The 23,643-nt window shown below is 39.7% G+C and overlaps 1 protein-coding gene across 3 annotated transcripts in view; it reads right to left on the bottom strand.

The window, feature by feature from the left end:
• The window catches only part of slc8a3 (solute carrier family 8 member 3), a 97,829-nt gene extending 74,954 nt beyond the window's left edge, over nucleotides 1–22,875 (bottom strand). For all 3 annotated transcript variants that reach the window (XM_067479391.1, XM_067479392.1, XM_067479393.1), the window contains exons 1-2: nucleotides 22,014–22,875; nucleotides 13,079–14,946 (exon numbers count right to left, since the gene is read on the bottom strand). In XM_067479391.1, coding sequence (XP_067335492.1) covers nucleotides 13,079–14,859 — 1,781 coding nt within the window. In that variant the 5' untranslated portion in view covers nucleotides 14,860–14,946; nucleotides 22,014–22,875. The remainder of the gene's footprint in view (nucleotides 1–13,078; nucleotides 14,947–22,013) is intronic.
• Nucleotides 22,876–23,643: the final 768 nt, after the last annotated feature.

Raw genomic sequence — 23,643 nt, 5'->3', positions numbered from 1 at the left:
GAAAAAACCCTCTCTTCCCCAAAAAAGAAAAAACTAAACAAAGACACAACTAACATCAAAACTCAACAAGGACAAGAGCAGAAATCTAATGTTGGATGAAAGTCAAAGTGACTAAAGCAGAACATGACCTGATGTGCCTGGATCTCAACATCTTCTTTCTGTTCTTGTATCATCTTTAGCTTGTTCCCAACCTCAGGTTATGTATTTGTGTAAAGACGCCACAAAAACATCTTCTGTGCTTAACTTCTCCTTATTTGTACTAGGGGTAGGCTAAGCTAGGAGTTATCAGATATTATTCCCTATTTGGGACCATAAGTATGAGGAACTGGTGTGGTATTAACAATTTCATTTTTTAACTTCTTAGAATATGCAGGATGCTCTGCATAAATGACCACTGCTCCTGCACCCCTGTTTTAAGTTTAACGTACCACTCAGGAGAGCGTGGGTACATCTTCCAGTCGAGGATCAACAGGGAGGGTTAGGAGAAACACAAAAGATCAATTCCCTCCCACCAGCACAGATGCATCAGCAGGAAAACTCACAGACACACAAAGATTTCTTCCCCTGATTAGAAGTGTTACTGCACATTTGCATCTCTGGTCCTTTAAGTGAAATTATCACACAAGTTTATTTATGCTAGATGACAACATAGGCAACTGAATTTTAGGTCAAATGATCTTTATCAAATATACTGTACAATGGTTCCTTCATACGTGCAAATGTTCTTTTATCATCACCATTAACACAAGTCACAACCACGGTAGAAATTGGGGGGAGGGGGGTTGCGTCAGGAAGGGCGTCCGGCATAAAAACTGTGCCAAATCAACATGTGGACAAGTGAGCTGCTGTGGTGACCCTGAACTCACAGGATAAGCCAAAAGGACAAAAAAACACAACCAAAAACACCCATGGCAGAGAAATGAGGACAAAAATTGAAAATAAAAATTTAAATTTCTCATGAACGCACATTTGTGCAAACTTAACGTGCATTAAATGTTATTCTAATTAACAATGCACAATAATATTACTAAAGCAATTACTGGACAAAAACTAAAAACCATTAGGCTTCACTTTTTATATAATTTTGTTTGTCTAATAGGTTTGATGCCCATGTTCATATCATACCGATATATTGTAATTATGGGTTTGTAGTGGTTTCGCTAACATACATGTTCATTGTCCAAATCTGATTCTTCGAAAAGTTACAATATATCTGACTAGACATTGGTGCAGAAGGGGCTGAAAACCGAGCATAAACAGATGTCTCACATCAGACAAAGTAATTAAAGCAACTTTATCTGATGTAGTGATATATTGTTTTTGCAGCTTCGGCAGTCATGAAGCTGTCAGTTTTCTTGTGATGGTAAGTCCTTAACATGGCAATTATTCCTCTCCATCTGACAAAACATGAACACAGCTTATTGCTAATGAGTGAGTGCCTTTTCTTAAAAGAAAAATATTTATCTGTATTTTGAGTGAGTTGTTTTTCAATTTCACACCTTTTGTTGAATCTGCTTGTCGATTCTTCTGAAGAAGCCGCTTTCCAGTTATATATTTTCTTGGCATTACCGAAAGGTTATCTAATTAAAAAAATTACAAAAATGACTACAATTTACTAATTTAAACTGAGAATCCATTTTCAAAATAAAGCTTATTTTCTAAAACCATATTTCATCTCAAAGTGTTCTGCTGTCTCTATAAAAGGCTTCTTGGAAAGTGAGAGGTGCTGCCTTAATTTACTTTGAAACACAAATCAAGCAATTTTTCAAAACAGCTGATATATGAATGCTGGGATCATGCCGGCTTTTGCACCACAGAAGTGCTGCCCCAACAGGAAAATGATGAGAAAGAAAAATAGAGGTGGAGGAAGACAATCCAAGTGAAAGGGGTGAAGGGTGGGGGGTGATGAGCAGGAATAGTATAGTAAAGGATAGCGCAGAACTACTGATGAATTCTGGCGCATTTTCTGCTGCAGCACCTTGGGAATAACATGGAGCAGTGAGTTCCCCCTAAAGAAGGTCCCCTGAGCTGCCTGCAGAGCATGCTGGTCCAGTCTGACACACAAAAAGCAGGGAGGAGGAGGGGGGTAGCCCTGGGTAAGTGGAGAGTAAAACAAGAGTGAGATTACAGTGTTGGTTCAATGTGTTTTGAAAAAAAAACTACCCCACTGCAGGGATAAAGGGGATGTGGAGAGGGGAGGCTGCTACAAGCCTGAGAATCAAACAAAAGAGAAAGACAAGAGTTTCAGACTTGGAGTGGTACAACACCCCCCGTGATTTACAGCTGCACTAAGTGAGGAGCCACTGACTCCTTTTCTTTTGAAACCCTGCTTTTGCGAAATCCGCAAATCATACGTCAACAAAAGTCCAGTGTCACTCTGCAGAGGAGAAGGTAAAGCATCAGGACTCGACATTAATGGTTGCCCGCTTGCCTGGGGAAAGTAGAAAAAAAAAAAAGGGAGAGTCTGCAATGTTTCCTAAACATTGATTTATGTTGTAGATCTTCGCACAGTGTGTTCAATATTAGTGCCCACCATTTTGTATTTCAGGTGAACCAGAGACTGGATCTTTTACATTTTCATTTGATGATGTCCAACCCCTTTTTACACACCTCACAATAATTTCACCTGTTTTGTCATATTAATGTAACTTTCATTAACTTTCGGAAGAATCGTGTCGTTCAAATGTATACTCTGTTAATGCTGCTTAGAAGGTATTCATGGAGTAACTTGACATTTTGCTGATTGTTTAGTGCTGATCGATGCTATTTCTGGTTAAAACAGAAGCACACACACAAAGCCTTTAAACCTCTCCTCTCTAAAAGACCCAACTCTGCCGCAGTTAAAAGAAGCTGCCTGATATTTTTCTTTAGGTAGGTTATTTTATATTTAACTGCCAAAGCAGTATAGCTTTGCCACAATTAATGTTAATGATGAGTAAACAATTTTTTTCCTCACATCAATAAAATACACTCTACTACAGTACAATTATTTTAAATATAATCAATGAGCTAATTAATTATTGAAACAGACGTGATTTAGCCTCAATGTGAGAATTGAAGAGCAAAACACAGCAGTTCTGAAAAACGTGATCTATGTCAACTCAACCTAAACGTAAAACTCTGGTATTTCTGCCTTCTTAATCAACAAAAAACACAGATACATTGAATCTTTGAGTTATTCTTCAGGTTTTACCACAAAAGCACACGTCTAAAAACAAATGCAGTTGATTCGAAACTAAATATGCTTGGTCATGGGCGAAACTACTTTTTTATGACCCTATTAGTGGACAACTTTCTATCAGCTGAGCCACAGGTGCCCTAACTTTAAAAGTTATTTAGAAAAAATAATTTAGAAGTGTAGAGATTATACAGGTAATATATTATATTAATTTTCAAAATCCCTCTTTATATTATTTATCTTTTTATTGGCCTAAATCGTCTATTTTGGACGAGTAAATTTGACCGTTGGGCAGGTAAAACATCTATGCTACTCTCAAGAAAGGCAAGTGGTCTAAGAAGCTTAATGTCAAGCCCTGAGCTTCCTAAACTCTTATAGGCAGAGCATGGATGCCTGACAGGATGACACTTGTCTGAGGTCAAAGATGAAAAGAGACTCTTCCCAGGGTTCACAGGAGAAATGCATGTCACTGACTGACTGCACCAGATGAGAACACTGACGGATCAGACAGGGCAGCCACACCAAGGAAAGTATTGTCTGAAAGATAGAAGATTTGAGTTGACCCTGCCTCCAAAAACCAAATATTTCAGCTTATTCCACAGCCCTTAAGCCTCTATTAAAAAATATGAAAAATTAAGCTCTGGGTCTTGTGATGAACGATATAGAATATAAAGTATTCACAAATATATAAAATGAAGAAAAGCTTGAAGGGGAAGCTACTTAAATTTCTTAAGTTATAAGTTAATTGAAAAATATCATAAAAGGTTTGGGTGGACAGCGCTACAGCCGTGGCCTTTCTGTGTGGAGCTTGCATGTTCTTCCCGTGCTTGCATGGGTTTCCTCCGGGTACTCCAGTTTCATCCCATGGCCAAAAAAAATGCATGTTAGGTTAACTGGTGACTCTAAACTGCCTGTAGGAGTGAATGTGAGTGAATGTCTCAATGTGGCCATGACATAGACAGGTGACCTGGGTGTACCGTGCCCCTCCCCGATGACCGCTAGGATAGGCTCCAGCTGCCCTATGACCCAAATAGGATAAGCATTTACAGATAATATATGGATGGATTTAGCAAGAAAGACATCCTTCATTTATTCACCTTTACTCATACTCATCCACCTCCAGGTTTCACCCAGTGATGCATTTTGCATGTTGGTCAGACTTCACATGCCCTAAGCTAATTTCACACATATAAATTACAATTCTATATAAAACAAAAATGCAAACACATCTTGCAGTCTCATATGCTTTTATATTATTGTTTCAGGCATAAAAAAATATGACAACAGGAGAAAAAAAAACCCGACAGCCTCTCTCATCTCCTGCAGCCTTTTGCTACCTTCCCTCGTTGTGCTCGGTGCAACCTTAGCCCCTCTCATTACGAGATATATTGATTTCTACCCTTAATGCTGCTGTGCTGTGCATGAAGGAAGGTGTGGAGCTGGAATGACCTTTATTAAAGTATGCAGATGCTGGATGTGGGTGCAACAGTAAGAAGGGCACCTCCACTGGCCCCCCACACTGCCACTATGGCAGGCAGAAATAAAATGAGACCCGCGACCTGCATTGAATGCACCACTGTTCATCCCTCTTTCATGTCAAACGACTTACATTCAGACCTACATACAAACACTTCTTGTGGTCATAAAATCTGTTCGACCACAAGTCAGTGGATTGTCAGAAAACTGTTTACCAGGTAGATAATTTATCTTATTTTTCAAACCAAAACCTTACAAGTTCCAGCTTCTTAAATGAAAGAATTAAGTGCTTTTAACTGGTACAAAGGTTGAAAAGTAAACTCTTTAACATTTATGGTTTAACATTTCTGTTGACATACTTCTATACTTCGTGACATCAAGCTGTGGCCTTCACAGCCAGTGAAAGTTGTATCCCAGCAGGCAGTTCCTATTTACAGCACAGCTGATGTGACTGAAGGCAGCATCGGACTACTTGAACTCACTACTCACAAACTAGCTTGCACTAATTAAAGAAACATATCTAATACACAGGATATTCAGGTTTCAGGCTGTGGGTGACAACATCAGCTATGGTGTTGTAGCAGGTCAAGATGTCTATCTAAAGAGATTAGATTTCTCTCTCCACCTAGTTTGTATTGCAGCAAGACCACATCCATGCTCAGGGGCTACACACCTATATATAACCACTAAAGAAGTGTTGGAACATATTAAAAGAACATATTTCACCTGGTGGCATGTTGCATATCCATTTGTATGCACTCCTGCATGTGTGGGGGCTGCTGTAGCTCAGTTAAAGGCAGTTGCCCACGGACCACAGGGTCAGTGGTTCGATCCCTGGTCCCAGCTATATATCGACGTGTCTCTGGGCAGGACACTGAACCCTTAACAGCCCATTTCCATCCCCAGCTATGCAGTGCCGGTCCAAGCCCGGTAGAAATTGGGGAGGGTTGCGTCAGGAAGGGCATCTAGTGTAAAAACTGTGCCAAATCAACATGCGGACAATGATCCGCTGTGGCGACCCGGAACTCACGGAATAAACCAAAATGACAAAAAAAAAAAAAAAAAAAAAAAAAATTTACTTGGTGGCATGTCCCGAATACCAAGAAATTTTTATTTATAATTTTTTTATTTTTATTTATTTATTTTTTTCCAGATTTTTTCCATTTGGCTTAGTTAAATGCTACTGCCAGCAAGCTAACAGGCTCACACTGAAAATGCTTAGTTACTTTTTCAGTTAGTATAAATAAGACTAAGACTTACTCATGAACATTAAACATGTGTGCAGCTGAGGATGATGGGTATGTCATTTGTTACCTACATTACATTTGAATTGTACAAATTAATACAAGGATCAACGGCTTTCGGCTTGTCCGTTCAGGGGCCGAACACGTTGATTTGACATGTGCTTTTATTTTAAACGGTGGATGCCCTTCCTGCCGCAACCCTTCCTTTTTTTTCTTCCGGGCTTGGGACCAACACCAAGGTTGCTTGATGGATGGGAAGGCCCACACCTGGTGGGGTGGGATTCAAAGCCATGACCTTGCTTGGGAATCCAAAAGTCATTAGGATTCAAGCCATGGGGAATATGAATGCATTTTTTAAAAATTCTATGACAATTCATCCCAGTCCTAGGTTCACATTAGCTTCTTCTCCCAGAAACAATGTCACTGTTACTCCTGAATAATACTCAGAAAAGACAATGGGCATTTTTTGATTGAGCTTTTACTGAATAATCAGTCCCTAAGGATCCTATCCTCTTTTGTTTTACTTGTTTTTTGGGGGGGTGAAATAGCTCCTTAACTCCAAACCAATGCTACTCAAATTCCTTGATTTTATGAAGGGCCATCATGAAAAGAATGTACAACAGGTTACATTATATTACTAACTGTAAAAATGTAAAACATTTTATTTTCAATATTTTATGATGTGGAAAACATTGCTTAAATGCAGACGTCAAGGGATCCAGTCTGTGAAGATATTGTCATTTTGTCCACTGAGCACTTAACATAACTCACTTTACATGCCAATATATTTAAAGTTTGCACTAACAATTACCAAGCAGCAGGCATCATGTTATCTTCATATTAAAGCCAAATAGTAAAAAAGTGTTTATTTGTTACAAAAAACTGTAACTAAACACTTTGTCAATTGGCTCAAACTGATGCACTTACCTCTACCCTAACTCTATTAGGCTAGAGAGACTGTCAGAAGTTTGGGGAGCCTGAATATATGACCCTAAGTCAGATTTACACACAAACACTCTAGGGAAGGTTCAGTGCTGGCGACACAACCTGCACTGAAATGTGTTATAAATAAGCTTTAACTTAATTGCATTCCCCCAACTGGGAGGAACAAATGCAGGGCAGGCATATTTATTGCCACTCAACATGTGCCTGAGTTAGTGCGGATATGTTTCTGCACAGCATTTGTTAGCAGAACCAAAGTGTAAAACCTACAATAAGTTTGCAAAGATAGGAAGTGTTTTAATGAATCTTCTAGTACGTTGTGTGTCTGGATGTGTTATACATCTTGTGTTTGACAGTGTGTTTTTTTTTTTTTTGTCTGTGTGTTTAACTGATGTCAGATGATAGCAGAGGAGAATGTATTAGTAGCATAGAGAACTATTTTATGCTGATTTATGGCCAGTAATTGCAACTATACATTCAACATGGATCATAGGGTTTGTTTTGTATGATTTGTAATGTCAGTTGACCCCTTGGGTCCACACTAAAATATGACTAATAGATACTTTGCTGTGATACTGTGCACTTAGTGACTGACCCCCCCAAGACTTTAATGCTCCCTGATATTTTTACCTAGCACCACCAGCTGGTAAAGCATGTAACTTAATAAGTGAAACTGTTCAATATCTAGAAAATGCAAAATGTAGTGCAGACATTCATGGTTCCCACAGGACAAATTATGAAACAATTGAGAAAATGCTAATTTGTGCAGTTCTTTGGTTTGAGAAGAACCTGCAAAACAAAACCCTTTGTGCTTACTGCTAATTAGAAAATGCTAGCACAATATAATAAGATGAACCAAACATCAATAAGCAAGTCAGTACACTGATGTCAGAGGTGGCAGAGCTAAACAAAGGCAATACCTCAGGTAAAAGTGCAAATGCTTGTCCAAAAAGTACTTGTCTGCAGCATAAGGTAACTTTAATGTACAAGGCCTAGTCCACTTTTAATTGAACATAAATTATAATGAAGCAAATACAAAAATACTACAAATCGAACATCTATATTATCAAAGAAAGCAAAGTCTGACTGCACCCCCCGCAGTGGTAAAAATACCAAACACGTTCCAATTATTGAGAGAACATAAACTATGGGGCTAGCATGAATAAAACAGCAGTGAATATGATTAGCTGAGCTGGAGATGATCCTGGTTGTGTGGGAGAGCAGGCTGCAGGGTGGTAAGATAAACCTCATGGGTCTACGCCAGTATATGTGGAAAAATGCTGGCAGGGGGAAAAGCTGAGTGGTCAGCAGGATGAGGATGAGGACATGTGTTCTGTCAGTCATGAAGCCCAGAGGGGTGACAGCAACACATTTATGAGATATTAAGGAGGAAGTTTGGGTGATGGCTCTGTACTGTATGAGCTGGAGGAGGTGGGATAGATAGCAGGGCTAATCTGTGCACCTTATCATAAGCATAAGCAAACCTCTACATTATTTGATGCTATAAAACTGTAAAACAGCTTTATTAGCACAGGAGAGTCATGCTCATACAGATGTGATCACAGTGGCAATTACTTTGCTAATCCTGGTCTGTCTGCCACACACCACTTTATTGTTTTATGAATCCATCAGCCCCTAGTAAAACCAACTCTCCAGCGATGGTGCATCTCCACCCCACAGCTGTGTTATATTCACTTGGTCAAAAGAATTAGAAGCCAGCAACCTTTATCCATTTAATATTCTCAGCAGCAAAGTCAGAATATACCAGCAGTTATGATAAATCTGACAGTTTACAAGAAGATTAAAAATTATATTTTACAAATACTATTTAGAGCTGATTATTTTAAAACCTGATTAATCTGCCAATTATTTTCTTTTGTCTTTTACTGGACAAAAATTTTCCCCAGAGTACAAGGTGATGTCTTTCTTGTCCAAAATATTCAATTTACAACTGTAGAACACTGTAAACACATTTGAGAAGCTTTAATCTGATATGTTTTTCCTGAAAAATTATTCAAAACAATAAATAGATGGTTAGGGGCAAAGCTGTCAATCAATTAACAGAACAGAAGGTTAGTTTGTCCTGTCAGTCTTTTGCATTTTCATGTACATTTTCAACTTCTAAAAATCCTTCTAAAAGGAAATTTATTGTCATGTTGTACTGCATTGAATGGACCAAAAGAAAAATAAACACCAACGATCATGATCATTTTGCAGCACAAATACTCAAAACATTTTATTAATCCGGTTTCTCTAATTTAAGAATATGATTCTGTATTTTTGGGTTCAGCGTTGTTGGTCTGACAAAATAGCTCTTTGGAAATGTCACCTTTGGAGATATCACTCTGGCATTTTTTCTTAGGAATTTTCATGTAGATAAATGTGAGATAATTGTCTGTAAGCTCAGAGCAAAAAACACACACACAAAAAAACACCACCACCAACAACAACAATTAAACCATCATTTATGCTCAGAACAATTTCCTGACTAAGAATCAAAGTGATGTTTTTCCAGAGCTCCAGATTAGGACTGTTGTGTGTATCTTTGTGTTCCAAAGTGCATCAAAAGACACAGAGTCAATGATTTGTGAAACAGATTTAGAGAAAGCAAGAACATTATGTGTTTTAATTTTCCTTAAGGACTTCAGAAACAGAGTTCTTACCCTTTAGACAGGGAGCACTCTCTGCCCTTATTAAGTTGTTACAATCACTGAATTAGCAATAGCTAAATCTAACCAAGTGCAAAGAAGGGTGTTCAACTTTCTGTTCAGACACCTACTGTGTGCAAAATGGAAATACCATCAATGATCTACCGTCAATTCCTATGCATGGAAATGGTGGAATATGAATGTGCAATTGAGACCAAAAGAATCTGTATTTGTTCACATCGTGAGAGTGAGTATGAGTGCTATGAGGAAAGCTTTTGAAGGGAGCTGAAAGAACATCGTTGTGATTATATCGTTGGTGGATTTTCTACACGTTCACCCGCTTTGTTTTGTGCATGGAAATATTCTCATGAATCTTCTAGTGTGCTTCTGGATGAAGCTGTCACTTCCACTGCTTTTCTTTGTCTTTTTAATGGATGCACACAGAATTTAATGCATCACTATCTGAGTGTAATTATGGAAATTTCTGGAGATTTGTTGGGAGTTCTGTAACAGCCGTCTGCCATTTCTACAAAAGACCCAGAAGTCTCTGAACAGGGGAAGGAAAGATTTTCATATTAATACCCGAGCGTGTTCTTGCATATGAGCAGCTTTCATTGTTTTAACTGCATAACTGAAAAATGTCCTGTATGTTTAAAGTAACAATACAACATTTATCATTTCTCTATAGTGAAACACATTACAATGACTGACTGTGTGTGTTTAGTTTAATGTCCACAATATGTCTTATAGCTGCCCCTATGCAGTAAAAATCTACAAATTGTTTAGCTTTGTCACTGTGTACTTCAAAGCTGCACATTGTCAATATGACTGCACATACATCGACAAGACTATAGCGTCTTTCTACAGATGGTGATTTTGACATTTATTATTAGTCATAATGTTTTTGTTTGTAAGCCCACAGTCTTGTCTCTGCAATGCCACTGCAAAATGTCAGTTTTAATTTACAACCAATTTTAAAGCAATGTTTTCTGCTAAAAGGCACAGCAGTTAGACATTATGAACATTGGTCTGGAACAACTGTGTGGCCAACAGCTCAAGACATCGACATAAGTTCTACATGCACTGGTATGTATGCATGGATACATTCCAGTGTGTATGTGTGTGTGTCTGTGTGTGTGTGTGTGTCTGTGTGTCCTTATTAAGATCACAAGATTTCAGACCTGTTTAATTGTAATCAGGCATAAATTGTTTCATTTTTATAAAAGGTGCAGTGGTTCATGGATAGTTCAGCCACTAATTAATATACAGTAAAGAACTTTTCAGGAGTTCGAAATTCAATTTTATTTAAAATTTGTCGATAGACAAGAATATAAAATATAATAAGACAGAATAAACTAGGTTAAATAATTGTGTCCATGATTAACAACATGTGAATCAAAGATTTTAAATAATACCTCTATTTTAATTCTGTAATCACATTTGCTTTTTGTTTAATTTTTTCTTTTTATCCTGCGAGTTCAGGGTCGCCAGAGCGGATCATTGTCCACATGTTGATTTGGCACGGTTTTTACGCCGGATGCCCTTCCTGACGCAACCCTCCCCAATTTCTAGTGGGCTTGGAACGGCACGGAAGAGCTGGGTAGGGGAATGGGCTGTCAGGGGTTCAGTGACTTGCCCAGAGACACTTAGCGAAAGAACTATTAACGAGACTTAACGAGACATATAGCCAGGGCCAGGGATCGAACCACTGACCCTGTGATCTGTGGACAACTGCCTTTACTGCCTTTAACTGAGCTACAGCTGCCCCATTTGCTTTTTGTTTAATAACACAGTTTAAATATCTAAAGTAAAGAGATTGTTAAAAGAAATGCATTTAGGTTTCTAAATATTCTGATTAATCAAATTAATCAACAGTAATTACAATAGTTGTTAATGGCAGCCCTACAAACCTGATTAATTATTCCTGTTCTGGAGTAATAATTATTTAAGCATATAGTACTACTGTTCCCCTAGATCCCCAGTTTTAACAATTCACAGATCTCAATAAGTCTTACATTGGAGTAGGGCTGCAATGTAAGAACATCTAACTCGAAATACAACAAACAGCAGCACAATGAACAGATCAATAGAACTGTATTCCCTCACAATGCCGGCAAAATCACAGGGTCTCAAAATAATAGTCATTCTCCACATCTCTTCCCTCTACTACCCCAGCAGCCATCAGGACCGATCCAAGAGGGATCTCTCACATAAATCAAGAGACACCCTTACAGCTCAGTTGGCCCCCAGAGCATGCTGATCACCCCGACACTCATTCCCCTGCTGATGGTCTCCTGGGCTGCCTCAGCCCTTAGGAACCCATACCCTGGAGCACAGACCCTGCCAGTCAGACACAGCATGCTAAGAGGGTCCTGACTGGTGGGGGAAAGGGATGTCACAGACGCATGTCACTTTGATTAAGTGCCTGCAGACTAATGTGTGAGATGCAAGCTGTGAAATAAACAAATCAATATTTCTCAAGAGGGGTTTCACACATGCCAGCATCCCAGGGCACTGTGTTACATGCATGGGACAAAGGCTGTGGTATCATACAGTACATGGCCCTGATGCAATTTGTACTACAGTGCACTATACTGCATTGCTGTTAATGCAACACTGCCAATTTTGCCCACTCAATTGTAAGCCTATGTGTTTTTATAGTGCAGTACAGTACACAGATGGTACAGCTTACAAGTCTGCATAACATATGCACTTTACATAAGACATCACTATTACTCACAGACACTTACTACTCAAATACAAGCTTTGTTTGTTTGTTTGTTTGGCTGCTTTAAGTAAGAATCAAGCCTCCAGCCTACCTGCTAACATAAAAACTGCCATATACAGTTTTGTGCATGAACCGAGCTCAGCCTTTGGCCTTTCTCTCAATCCCCTCCCTTTTTATTAAGCCCTTTTTGTTCTTCTCTACTGTTTTGCTTCACTAAAAGCAGACATGACACAGAGACAGAGTACAAAGTCCAAAGTTTGACAAAACAAAAGCAGCAGGGATTAGAGAAGCAAGGGGAGGGTTACTTAGGGACTTCCTCCTTCCACAATTGTGTGACGAATCCCAAAGTTGAATCTCTGTTGCATGCGAAAGACACAGGATTGCTACAATGTTGCTCTGATGAGAGCAGATCCTCTTGACAGGAAAACAAAGGGAAACAGAGTGCAAGCTCAGATGAGAGGCTATGCTGTGTAACCATGCATAAAAAGCATTTAAAATTCACAGAGTGATGAGTGCAAACAGCACATGAAGGAGGTAACCAAAGTATGTTCTAAATGATGTCAGGAGGCAAGCAAGACAACATCTTTACATCAAAAGCAATAGGTGAATGAGACGTGTATCTGGCAGACTGCCAAATAGCTTTGATCATATCATATATACACACTAACATGTTTTGACAGGTTTAACACCATCACACTGCAATTCCAAAAACAAAAAACATCAATGGGATGCAAAAAGAAGCAGAAAACATGATCTTATTTACGACATCCAAATGTACATCATTTTTAATAAACTTGACATTAATAAGTCATTACTGAAAAGCAAATGCCCTATGACAAAAAAAAGGGGGTTGCTGCCTTACCAGGTCTCGTCGTTCTTGAACTCCAGCTCTCCGTAAGCATCTTCAAAGTCCTCCCCTCCTCCTTTCGCAAGACCCTCCATAGTGCGATAGGGTACAATGACTGTCCCCCTTGCTCCAGAAGTCCTCAGTACTTTAACTTCCATAATTCTGATGCTCTCACTTACATGTACTGAGTTGCTCTCAAAAGTGAAGATCCCTGAATGATCATCATCCAGAATGGTCACAGTTGCCACACTGGGAAAGCCCAGCATGGCCTTTGGGTACGGGAGACTGTTAGGGGACAGCACCTCGTCCTCAGTCTCCAGGACACGAAGATTACTGAGTCGAACAAAAAAGTGCTCATCCTCTTCAAAGATGTCATCATCTATAATGCCGATGCTTATTTCCTTGAACAGCTCTCCTGGTTTGAACACTACTGTGCCTTCTGTGAACTCATAATCAGCCCCAGCGTTCGCTGAACCATCCTCCGTCTTGTAATCCACATAGATAGTCTTGTTTATGTCACCACACTTTCTGGTGATGGTTAGAATGACAGCACCACAGTTCTCGAGGCACTGATAGACAGCAGGTTCAAACGAAATACGAGACACATACTCTTCAGGCTCTTCAACATGCACCTCCTGCACACTGGCACTCTTCTTCGCCTGCTCTGCAACGTGTTTCTTAAGAATATTTCCAGCACCTGTCATCATGCGTGTGGCTTGGATGCGGTAGAAGGCACGGCTCTTTTGCTGATGCGAGAGAGCATAGTAGTTGGCCATCTCAACCAGTTGATCCAATTCTTTCTCGGGGTGCTTCTGTTTGAGATCTTTTAAGATGCGAATCATGTCACGCCGGGACTCATCTACCTCTTTGCTCTCAATCAAACCAATCAGATTGCTGGCAGCGCCTCCATCGATGAAGTGAGAATTGACCATTTTGCCATCCATCTCAATCCCCTTGGAACGTTCAGCCTCTGTCTCGATGATGACACCTCTGTGTTTGTCAGCGCGATACCTCTTGTGCATGAACTTGTAGAAGAGTAGTCGTCTGTCTGCCACCCAGGCGAGGAGTACACATATAGGGAAGAAGGCCAGTGTGAGTAGACCCTCCCACACCTGGACTACATTGGGAGAAAACACGGCCAGGATCATATAGAGCCAGATGTAAGCGAAGATGCTCCAGCCTGCAGTGACAAAGAACACCCTAAGGTGTTTGACCTTGCGTACCTCTCCTTGGGGGACAACAGATACGCAGAGGCCAATGATGACAAACATATTGAAGGCTGCACTGCCAACAATTGTGGAGGGCCCGAGCTCACCAGCTTTAAACTCATGTCCACAAACCTCAATTACAGAAAGGAGAATCTCAGGGGCAGATGAGCCCAAGGCCATGAGAGTGAGGTTTGACACGGTTTCATTCCAAACTCGGATTGTGGTAGTGGTTGTTTCCCCATTTGGCCTTTTGATGACAATTTCCTTTTCCTGGGAGGTGATGACCTCAATGGCTGCCATGAAGCGGTCCGCAATGATGGACACTCCGAGAAACATGTAGATCAGAGCCACAAAATACACAATGACCCTTGCGATCTTGTCTCCCATGGAGGGATCCTCTGGATACCAGATGGGCAGGATGATCCCTGCCTGACACTTTGAGTTCCCCTCACAAGTCGCATTGCTAGTGCTAAGCAAAGGACTCGGAGTGGTCCGGGCCTCTGTACAAAGGAAGGCTACAGCCACAGAGACCAGCCCCAACCACAGGCAGGCTGACGACCCTGGCTTTACGGGCCTTGAACCCTCCATGCACCTTCCTTCGTCTCAAGGGTCCTTAGCACACTGACAGTCCCTCGGGGATCCAGCACTGGGCTATGCTTTTCCTCCACCCACCACCTGGAAAAGGAAAACAGAAACAAACATTATATCCATGATGTCTCTTTAAGAAAACAAATGCTACCCTGTGTCTTTAAATTAGACCGATAAATGCATCTACGGCCTGATAAGTATTTATTGTACTTTCGGTTAAATGCACTACTTATTTAAACTAAATAAACTTATTTGAATAGAAATCCATTTTAGTCACATAATAAGTCTATAATTTAAGTAATCAAATAATTGAATATTTATACAACCTTCGAGTATATATAATTTGAAACCCCATTTTTGAGTAGTAGCAGTCATTTCAGTGTGTCAGACTGTGTGTTTCCATTTCACAGGGTGAACACACTGTCTGAAGCAAGCAAGAAATGTCTCATTTGATGCAAAACTTTAAATGATCCCACTTCCCTTCCATAAGACTTCAACAGCTTTTACTTTCCAAGCAGCATATTCATAAGACACTTATGTTATCTAAGACAGGCAGCCTGTAAAGTACTTGCCCATACTTTACAGTATGGGCAAGTACTTTACAGATTTAAAGGTCTTTTTTCTATTTTTATTTGATTTTCAGATTTTCACTGTGTGAACAATGTAGATAACATTAGTCCATTGAAATTGTGGCCTGTGGGCTAATTTTCAATCATAACATTTTCAGTTTAGATGTGGATACGTGCACCCAATAATATCAATTTGACTGTGACTGTCTAAAATCTTAGGGGTAATGCACAACTCTGAACCAAACAGCTTGATCAGCATGCATGCAATGTTGCCAAACTCAGCACTGTCCAAAATGTGGCAGTAGGGTTAAAGACATAGGGTTAAATAACCCTAGCTACTTGAAATCTCAGGTGACATTTGATATCCATGCAGACTTCAAGCCAGTTTGGATAGCTGACAGTTTTTTTTTTACTGGAGATGTGGACAGTCAAATAGGAGTTTGCCTATTTGAAATAAAAATACCTATTTACATACCTATTTACTTATTTTCTGGAACCTTAGCAGTGTCAACATACACCTAAAAACTGCGAAAAAAGGGTGTGTGCAAACTCTTATTATCTAAACCAAGGAATCTATTCTGTAAAAATATTTCTAATATTTCTCATTTAATGGTTCAAAGATACAAATAATTGCCTTTTGAGAGATTATTAGGAGACCTCAATAACATTTAGAGAGATCTGTCTTCCCAGAAGGCTTTTGTTTTAGAGGTGATAAATCATAAAAATGGAGGACATCTCGGACTGAAATAAAAACCCTCAGATGTTAAAATAGATGCTAAATGTAGAGGTGCACACTGATCTAGAGGATGGAAAAGGTGATAGAGGCAAATATCAGCAGAAGCTGGAGGCAGAGAAGTTAAATTTAGCTGAATCAGAAAAAGCTATTTATATGGACAGGAGCCAGGTAATACAATCCCTGTGAAAACAGACAATGCTGAGCACAGACAAAAACAACAGGGAAATAATTGAGTGAAAAAGTTGTAACTTAAAGAGAGTAAGCTTTAATCTAAAAACAATTAGTATTTTGCTCTGGTGTTGACTGTCTCAGTCTGAAAGTTAAACATAGAAAAAAATTAACCAACAGCAGTATTAAACCTTCAGAAATGCAGAAATGATATTGTTTAGGTTGCATTTATCAATCTTTAAAAACATGAAATGTAAATAACTTTCACTTGAAAATATAAAAACTTGGAAACCAACACCAGGGATAAATAAGATACTGAAGGCACAGGAGGGCTGGGGGAAGTGTCAAAGCAGCAGTGCTGACCGGCTAGCTTCTGTCATTTTTATTGCACCGAGCTTGCTGGGGTGGTTGAGCACACACTGCAATGAGGCAGAAATAGACGAAGCCTTCGGGATTTAAAGGATAGGGAGAGCCCCTCCGTTTTTTACAACCTGGGAAATGATTAAATGACATTTAATTGTTCGGTGATGTACTAGAGCATGCGGAACCCGAATCTGAACGTCACATCAAAATCTGCTCATACACTTTAAACAGAGCAACATTGGCTATTACCCTAGGGGTATTTTTTATTTTATTTTTTACCTCATTGAACACTCTTCGTTGTGCCTTTGGAGTGATCTTGGCTCGGCTCCCACTTCTATGGAGAGTACCCACAGTACCAAAACATGTCCATTTAAAGACAATATATCCAACTGTGGACTGATAAATGTTTAGGGTCTGTGAGATTAGTCTGTAACCCTTTCCAGCTTTGATTGTAGGTCTTCTGATCGTTTTTGCAAGGCTTCCATCACCTGATGCTGCTTGCAAATAGCACACTGACACTGTTCGCATGTTATTATAAGTCAAGGTGGTTCTAAACCACACCTTCATTCTCTTTTCACTGACTGGACTGCAGGTGACATGATCCTAAATTTACTATTACTTTTCCACCATCACTTCGCATGTTTAATTCACGTGCTCAGTAAAGACATGAAAGATCATAACTCTTTGTTTTTTTATGACTTAGAAATATTGTGTTTACTGAAAACTTATCATAGCAGCTTTAAATTAACACCAGTCTTTTACCACCTCACTGCAATTTCCTGCAGCTCAAGCAAACAGACAAGTGACTCTTAAGCATCCTGTAGATGGTGAAGTAAAATGTGAGTAAAATGTGCTCAGTAACTATCCTGGGTAAAAAGAGGAAAGACAAAATGTCAAATAGCCCAAATACCCAAGAATCCAAGAGTAAACTACCAGACTGACATAAAGCATTTTAGATGGATACAACACCACACAGGAACACGACAGAGTGCCAGCTGCCTGATAACTACCTACTACATAGTTCCACATTAGATTTAGAAATTTCACAAGAAATAAAATCCTACTCAAACAGACTGTAACTAGAGTACAGTTGTGCTCATATCTAAGCCACCCAAAATGTGCATTGAATAATATCACTTGACTTAAGTATTGGGTTTACATTATTATATAGATGCGATAAATGTATTTCTTGTGCATGTGAATATTGGGATCATGGTTTGATACTGGAAATTAAACAGTGACTAGAAGCACAAGCTTTGCTACCCAAACCTCAGGATGTAGGACTAGAATGGAACCTTTGTCTTTAGTATCAGGCCAGCCTCTCAACAACAGCAACCTCCTCATGACTTTGGTATAGTACAGAAATATACCACTTCTATTGCTTAAAAAGCACGGCTGTGGAGGCAATATAAAAATTCATTTTTGGATGAAACAGAAGGCCTTTACATTTACACCTGTCACAAATAAGCATCCTTATTATCTTGATTCTGACTGCACTATGATCAAATCTCAACACAGTTAAGCAAGGCTTGTGAATTTACAAATATTGGACACATTCCAGATCATGAGAAGCAATACCTTGGTTGTTTGTTCATTTTTAAATATAGCTACTGCTACTAATCTATGACATGCACGAGAACAGGAGAACATTTTGTTATTATATTATAGTCAGTTGTGTTTTCCCATAATTCCTGGGAATGAAGCTAGCTGCAGCATGAGGCTGGAAATTAATTCACCCAGAATGTCATATACTGACAGTGTTTCAAAATCCATGGCTTCTCATGGATACGTACAAAATACCCTTTGCATTAGTATTTGGCACAGAGTTTGACCTTGTCTGAATGGTTGGAAGGACGAGCCTCGCTCACAAACCTTCGTAGTGAATATGTCTGCACTGGTGCCAGTTCTGCTCTGTGAGTCTGGGTCATAGGAAGCATCAACAGCACCTCTCCACATCAAGATAAGTTATGAGGCATATCTCTACTAAATAAAGAGTTTTTTAAAAAAGTGACATACTTCAGCTTTAAAAACGTGATCGAGCTTATTCTGTACACCTGGCTGAGATCTGATCACGATATGCCTTGAATGAGCTACAGATCTTGATCCATTTACACCTGGCATCATAGTGTGCTCTCCTCATATAGAAGAGACATCCACAAATCAATCACATAATCATATTCCTTTATTTACTTTCTCATGCTAAGCAACAGTAACACAACACAATACAGAAAGTTATAAAATAGGACTTACATCTTGGAGCAATGAGCAGGTTTCAAGTGTGATTGCTTTGTTAGATGTTTTTTTTTTTTTTTTTAGAAGAACAACATACCTACTAAGAGTCTATCTTTCCTTTTGTTGTATTTACTTTGAATAAACTCCTCAGGAGTAACATGTAGAGTAACCTCAGAGCTTATACCATAGCAGCCACAGGTATTGTGTAGTCTGTAAATAATGGCTTTCAGCTATTCCCTTAAGGCGATGCCACAGCGGAACGTGTTCCACACACGTTGATTTGGCATGAGTTTTTAGGGCAGATGCCCTTCCTGCGGCAACCCACCCCATTTTGTCCGGGCTCAGGGTCGGCACCAAGGTCGCCCTTGTTGGCTGAGTGGGGCCAAACAGGGTGGGGTGGGATTCAAACCCGTGGCCTTCTGTATCCCAACCCAATGCTCTACCACTAAGGCACCAGGCCCTCCTATTGTGTAGTCTGTTAACACAGATGTATAAATTCAGCTTTAGCAAAGCTCCAAAGGCAACTCCCTTAATGCAACTCTGTCTATTGTACTGGTAAAGGCCCACGCCTTCCACACCCCACACTGACAGAAAAAAAACATGCTTTTTGCTGCAAACTCTCTGATGACATCATTAGCGGTATAGTGCAGTCTTATAAAAATGCTGACAATGTACCTGATAGGGGTTGACTGATTGAGAAATAAATTAAGGAAATCACGCATATAATCTTAACCAATTATGTTCAGTAAAGCTCAATAAAACTATTACATTAAAACGCTCAGACTGTCCAGGTGTGTGAATTCAAAGGGATCTTGTATTTTAAAGATTGATTTTCCATCTTAAGACAAATCGCATCAGTTGCTGTGAGCTGATAAAGAGCATACAGTTCAATTTTTCTATGTGAATCACCATTAGAACCATGATCCCTAAATTAGAAGCTACACAAGCAATTTGCATACTAATTACTGTTTTAAGCATTTTTCATTGTTAATGTGGAGCTGGGCCCTGAACTCACTGGATAAGCCAAAAGGACCAAAAAAAAGTGGGAGTTTGATCAAGCATCAACCAAAAAGTATGAAAATGAGTCAAAAAAAAAAAAAAAAAAAAGAGCTATTCTCTCAAAACGCATGTGAACCTAAGATCTACAGTATATTGCAACTGATATACTGACTGAAAAATCCTACGTTAGCCTGTCATAAAGACCATGAACCAACTTACACAACTTTTAGCCATGTTTTGTTTAGAATAAATTAATTACGTGATATTTACTAAATAAAATATCACAGTATTTATTTAGTTAATAGCTCAACATTTAGAAACATAACATGTATGATTACTATTGAGGATGTAATACGTATAATATATATATATATACGTCTAATAAGTACTTTATCCTTAACTTCAAAATCACTATTGTGTGGATGTGCTGGGCAATCAGTGGTACCCAATTGCTACACTACAAATTTACTAAGTTCTTTAAATGTTAATTTAAAGAATGAGTCCTACAGCAGCAAAAATCCCAATATCTCATTTGATATCACAATCTTATACTGTTAATAAAGGCCTTCTGTCCCATCTAAAACAATGGATCAATGAAATGTCATAAAAGGCTTTACCGATTTTTAGGGAGATACCTATGGAAATATTCTTAGACACATATTTTGAAACAAAGGTTTTGCTTATACATACAAATTCAATAACGTCAGGATAGGAAAAAACCTGAACCAACACGACCACTATTAGGGGGTATTAATAGTCTCAATATATTTTGAAACTGATTTATTTGTGGTTACAAGCACTTAATGCACTTTCATCTTATGAGAAGGAACAACCCTTAGCAAAATGAAAAGTTTAAACAAGAAAATGCAAAGTCAAGCTCTAAAGATTGTTGTAATTAAAAGAAATACAGTAGGCTAGCTTATATATATATAACATTAACAAGTTACTAAGTTACCAAGTAACCAAGTTACCAGTTAGTCATGTTGATGATCTTTTAATCATGGGTCATAGTTTTTAAACAAAAATATGAATTCTCCAGTTGCAGCTCGAGTATATATTCCCATTCAGTTTCCAATAGTAAGCAGTATTTGGCATTATGAGGATTGTATTTGGACTGCTGAACAAATTGTACTTGAACGTAAATTTGTCTGGCTTTGGGAAATGCTTATGGGATGTGCCCCAACTAATCTAAGTCTAGAGTTTCACACCTGCAAGAATGTTGGTAGTGGCACGTATTAATTTTTGATTTAGTGCATCTATAAGTAATCACCATGCCCAGGCACCTAAATTTCCTGACTGATGCACACAGCGTTATGGCTGAGACAGCTGATGCTCTGCTCACAGATCTCTTTCCCCATCTCTATTTTGGTACTAGGGTCCTGTTTAAGGAGGCTATTTGAGATGCCCGTAAACATGGACTCAGCAGAGGCACGGAGAGCCTCAGCTGTTGCTGATTAATCATCATAAGGCTGTTTCGCACACTATAGATGTCAGTGCTACCTGCGGGGGGAATCCCTGCTGGAGCACCCATAGGCCCGCGCCACTTATCGGCCTGTGTGTGTATACGTCTGTTTTTAAATAAATATCTATGGCCTGACTGTTTGACATCACAAAACACTGGTGCATGCATGCACGAGATGCCATGATGAAAACTATGATAGATAGACTAGATATATGTATAACAACTGGAAATACAGGTGTTCAGCCAATCAGCAGCAGGACGAAATCGGGAGGCTGCAACAACGGGTATCCTTTACTTGCGTTGACAGACGCCAATTATTTTAATGGCACACCCATTAGACGGTATCACGAATCCATTTCAGCGTTTCGCAATGGATCATATCTGCACAAAAGTGAGGAGCAATTAGAGAAGATATGCAGGTAAAAGCATCTCCGGAGTGACGGACTTCATTCAGCTCACATCATGCTATCGACTGTATTTGCAGCTACATGGATCTTTACTCCATCTAGGATGTAACTGTCACATATAATTAAAAAGCCCATACGTTGTTTATGACTGATGATATACGCCAGGTTACATTCATTAATATCACTGAGTTTCTGTCGTGGTATTCATAATAACCTACCTGGATTTGTATTCCGGAGAGTTTGTGGAGTGACAGCAAAAGAGCTCCTCTCCGCCCCCCACCCCCCCTTTTTTTTATTGTTTTGACGTTGTGATCAGCCTGAGAGCAATTTCAAAATAATCTCGCGTTTGGATCTCTTGAGTCGAACGTGCTCCTCGGAACAAAATCCCCCGGTAAAGCCGCGTTGTCGTCCTCATTCACGGAGAGGCAGGTCCCCAGCCTGCAAGGTATTGGTGATTGGAACAAACCGGCCAGAGATGATCGCCTTTCGTCCTCTCCTGCCTTGTCGCCCTCCTCCCCAGATCCTCCCTGTCTGACGGATTGACCGGGTCGCAAAGCTGTCAGTGACGAGGGAGGAGGATGAGGAGGAGGAGGAGGAGGAGGGGGGGGATTGGTATTTTAAGGTTGCACCCTTGGTAGAGATGGATCTTGTGAGCCTGTCCGCACGGCTCTCCCTCCTCCTGCAAGCCGTGAATCAGCGCTCTCCTCCTCCTCCTGTCCGCTGTGATAGCGCAGGAAATCTAGGATGTCGCTCTTGTAGGTAGGCACTAGCGTAAAGCTCCCGTATACCGGCTGTGTTCTCCACACAACTGCCACGCCGAAATTAATAATGAACACTGCCTTGCAGTAGAAACGCGCTCAGCTGTGCGTTCAGCTGTTCAAGTTACCAGTTAGGCTGCTGGACTTTGCGCGCTAGTAGAATGACCACAATTTGGTTCCGTCACTGGAGCTTTCAGTGGTTGCTGGAGATGAGCTCTGTCAACGGATTGTCCTCCTCCTCCTGTTGTTGTTAATATTAAGCCTCCTTTCAGGAGATAGAGGTGTGAAATGGTTGCGCCCTACAGACCCCCCCCCCCCCAATTTCTAAAAGTCACACACAGCCTTGATTAGGCGCGCAGCTACGTCACCATCAGCTGGGAGAAGAAAAATGCAACACAAACCGTGAACATCATCCCCCCCCACGCGTCACAACTGTTCACAACTCGAAGGACAGGAAGTGTGAGCAGTAAAAAAAAAAAAAAAAAAAGTAAGCTATCAAATGATATTCACCTCTGCAAACCTGTGTCTGCACTGTTAGACAGATGCTGCTAATTTTATAAAGTAAGTGACTGCAGGAAGATGATCACTGGCCACGGAGGCTAGAAACTGCCACATTGCATTTGCCTTTCTTTCGAATATCTTCACTCTTACATCTGTTAAATGTCAGTGGGTGTCGGGTTAATTAGTTGACGGGTCTACAGGCATAATACATGTTTATCCACCAAATACATTTTCCTTACACATACATTTGCACTGCATGCAATTTCAATAAAGGCACTTCAGTAGCAGAAGGTTGAAAAACTATGTGGACAATCATGTAGCTACTAATAAAAAAGGCTTTCACATTTATGAAGCCAAACATGGGAAGTTATTTTCAACACCATAACAACTAAAGCTAGCTACAGAGATAAGCTAAGCTAACGTTAACATTAGCCAGTGTAACGGTCAGAAACATCGGCGTCACTGTTACATTATACAAAAAAACGTTTCCCATAGAAACAAATGAATGATAACTATTAAATACGTCAAACGATAAAGTTAACTTTTTTTTTTTTTACCCTTTTGCAGTGTACGTCAATGCAGCTTCCAT

This window comes from Channa argus, chromosome 16, assembly GCF_033026475.1.
Source record: "Channa argus isolate prfri chromosome 16, Channa argus male v1.0, whole genome shotgun sequence".
NCBI classification, from domain to species: domain Eukaryota; kingdom Metazoa; phylum Chordata; class Actinopteri; order Anabantiformes; family Channidae; genus Channa; species Channa argus.
Note: the sequence above shows the minus strand (reverse complement) of the source record. Positions and strands in the feature narration are given on the sequence as shown.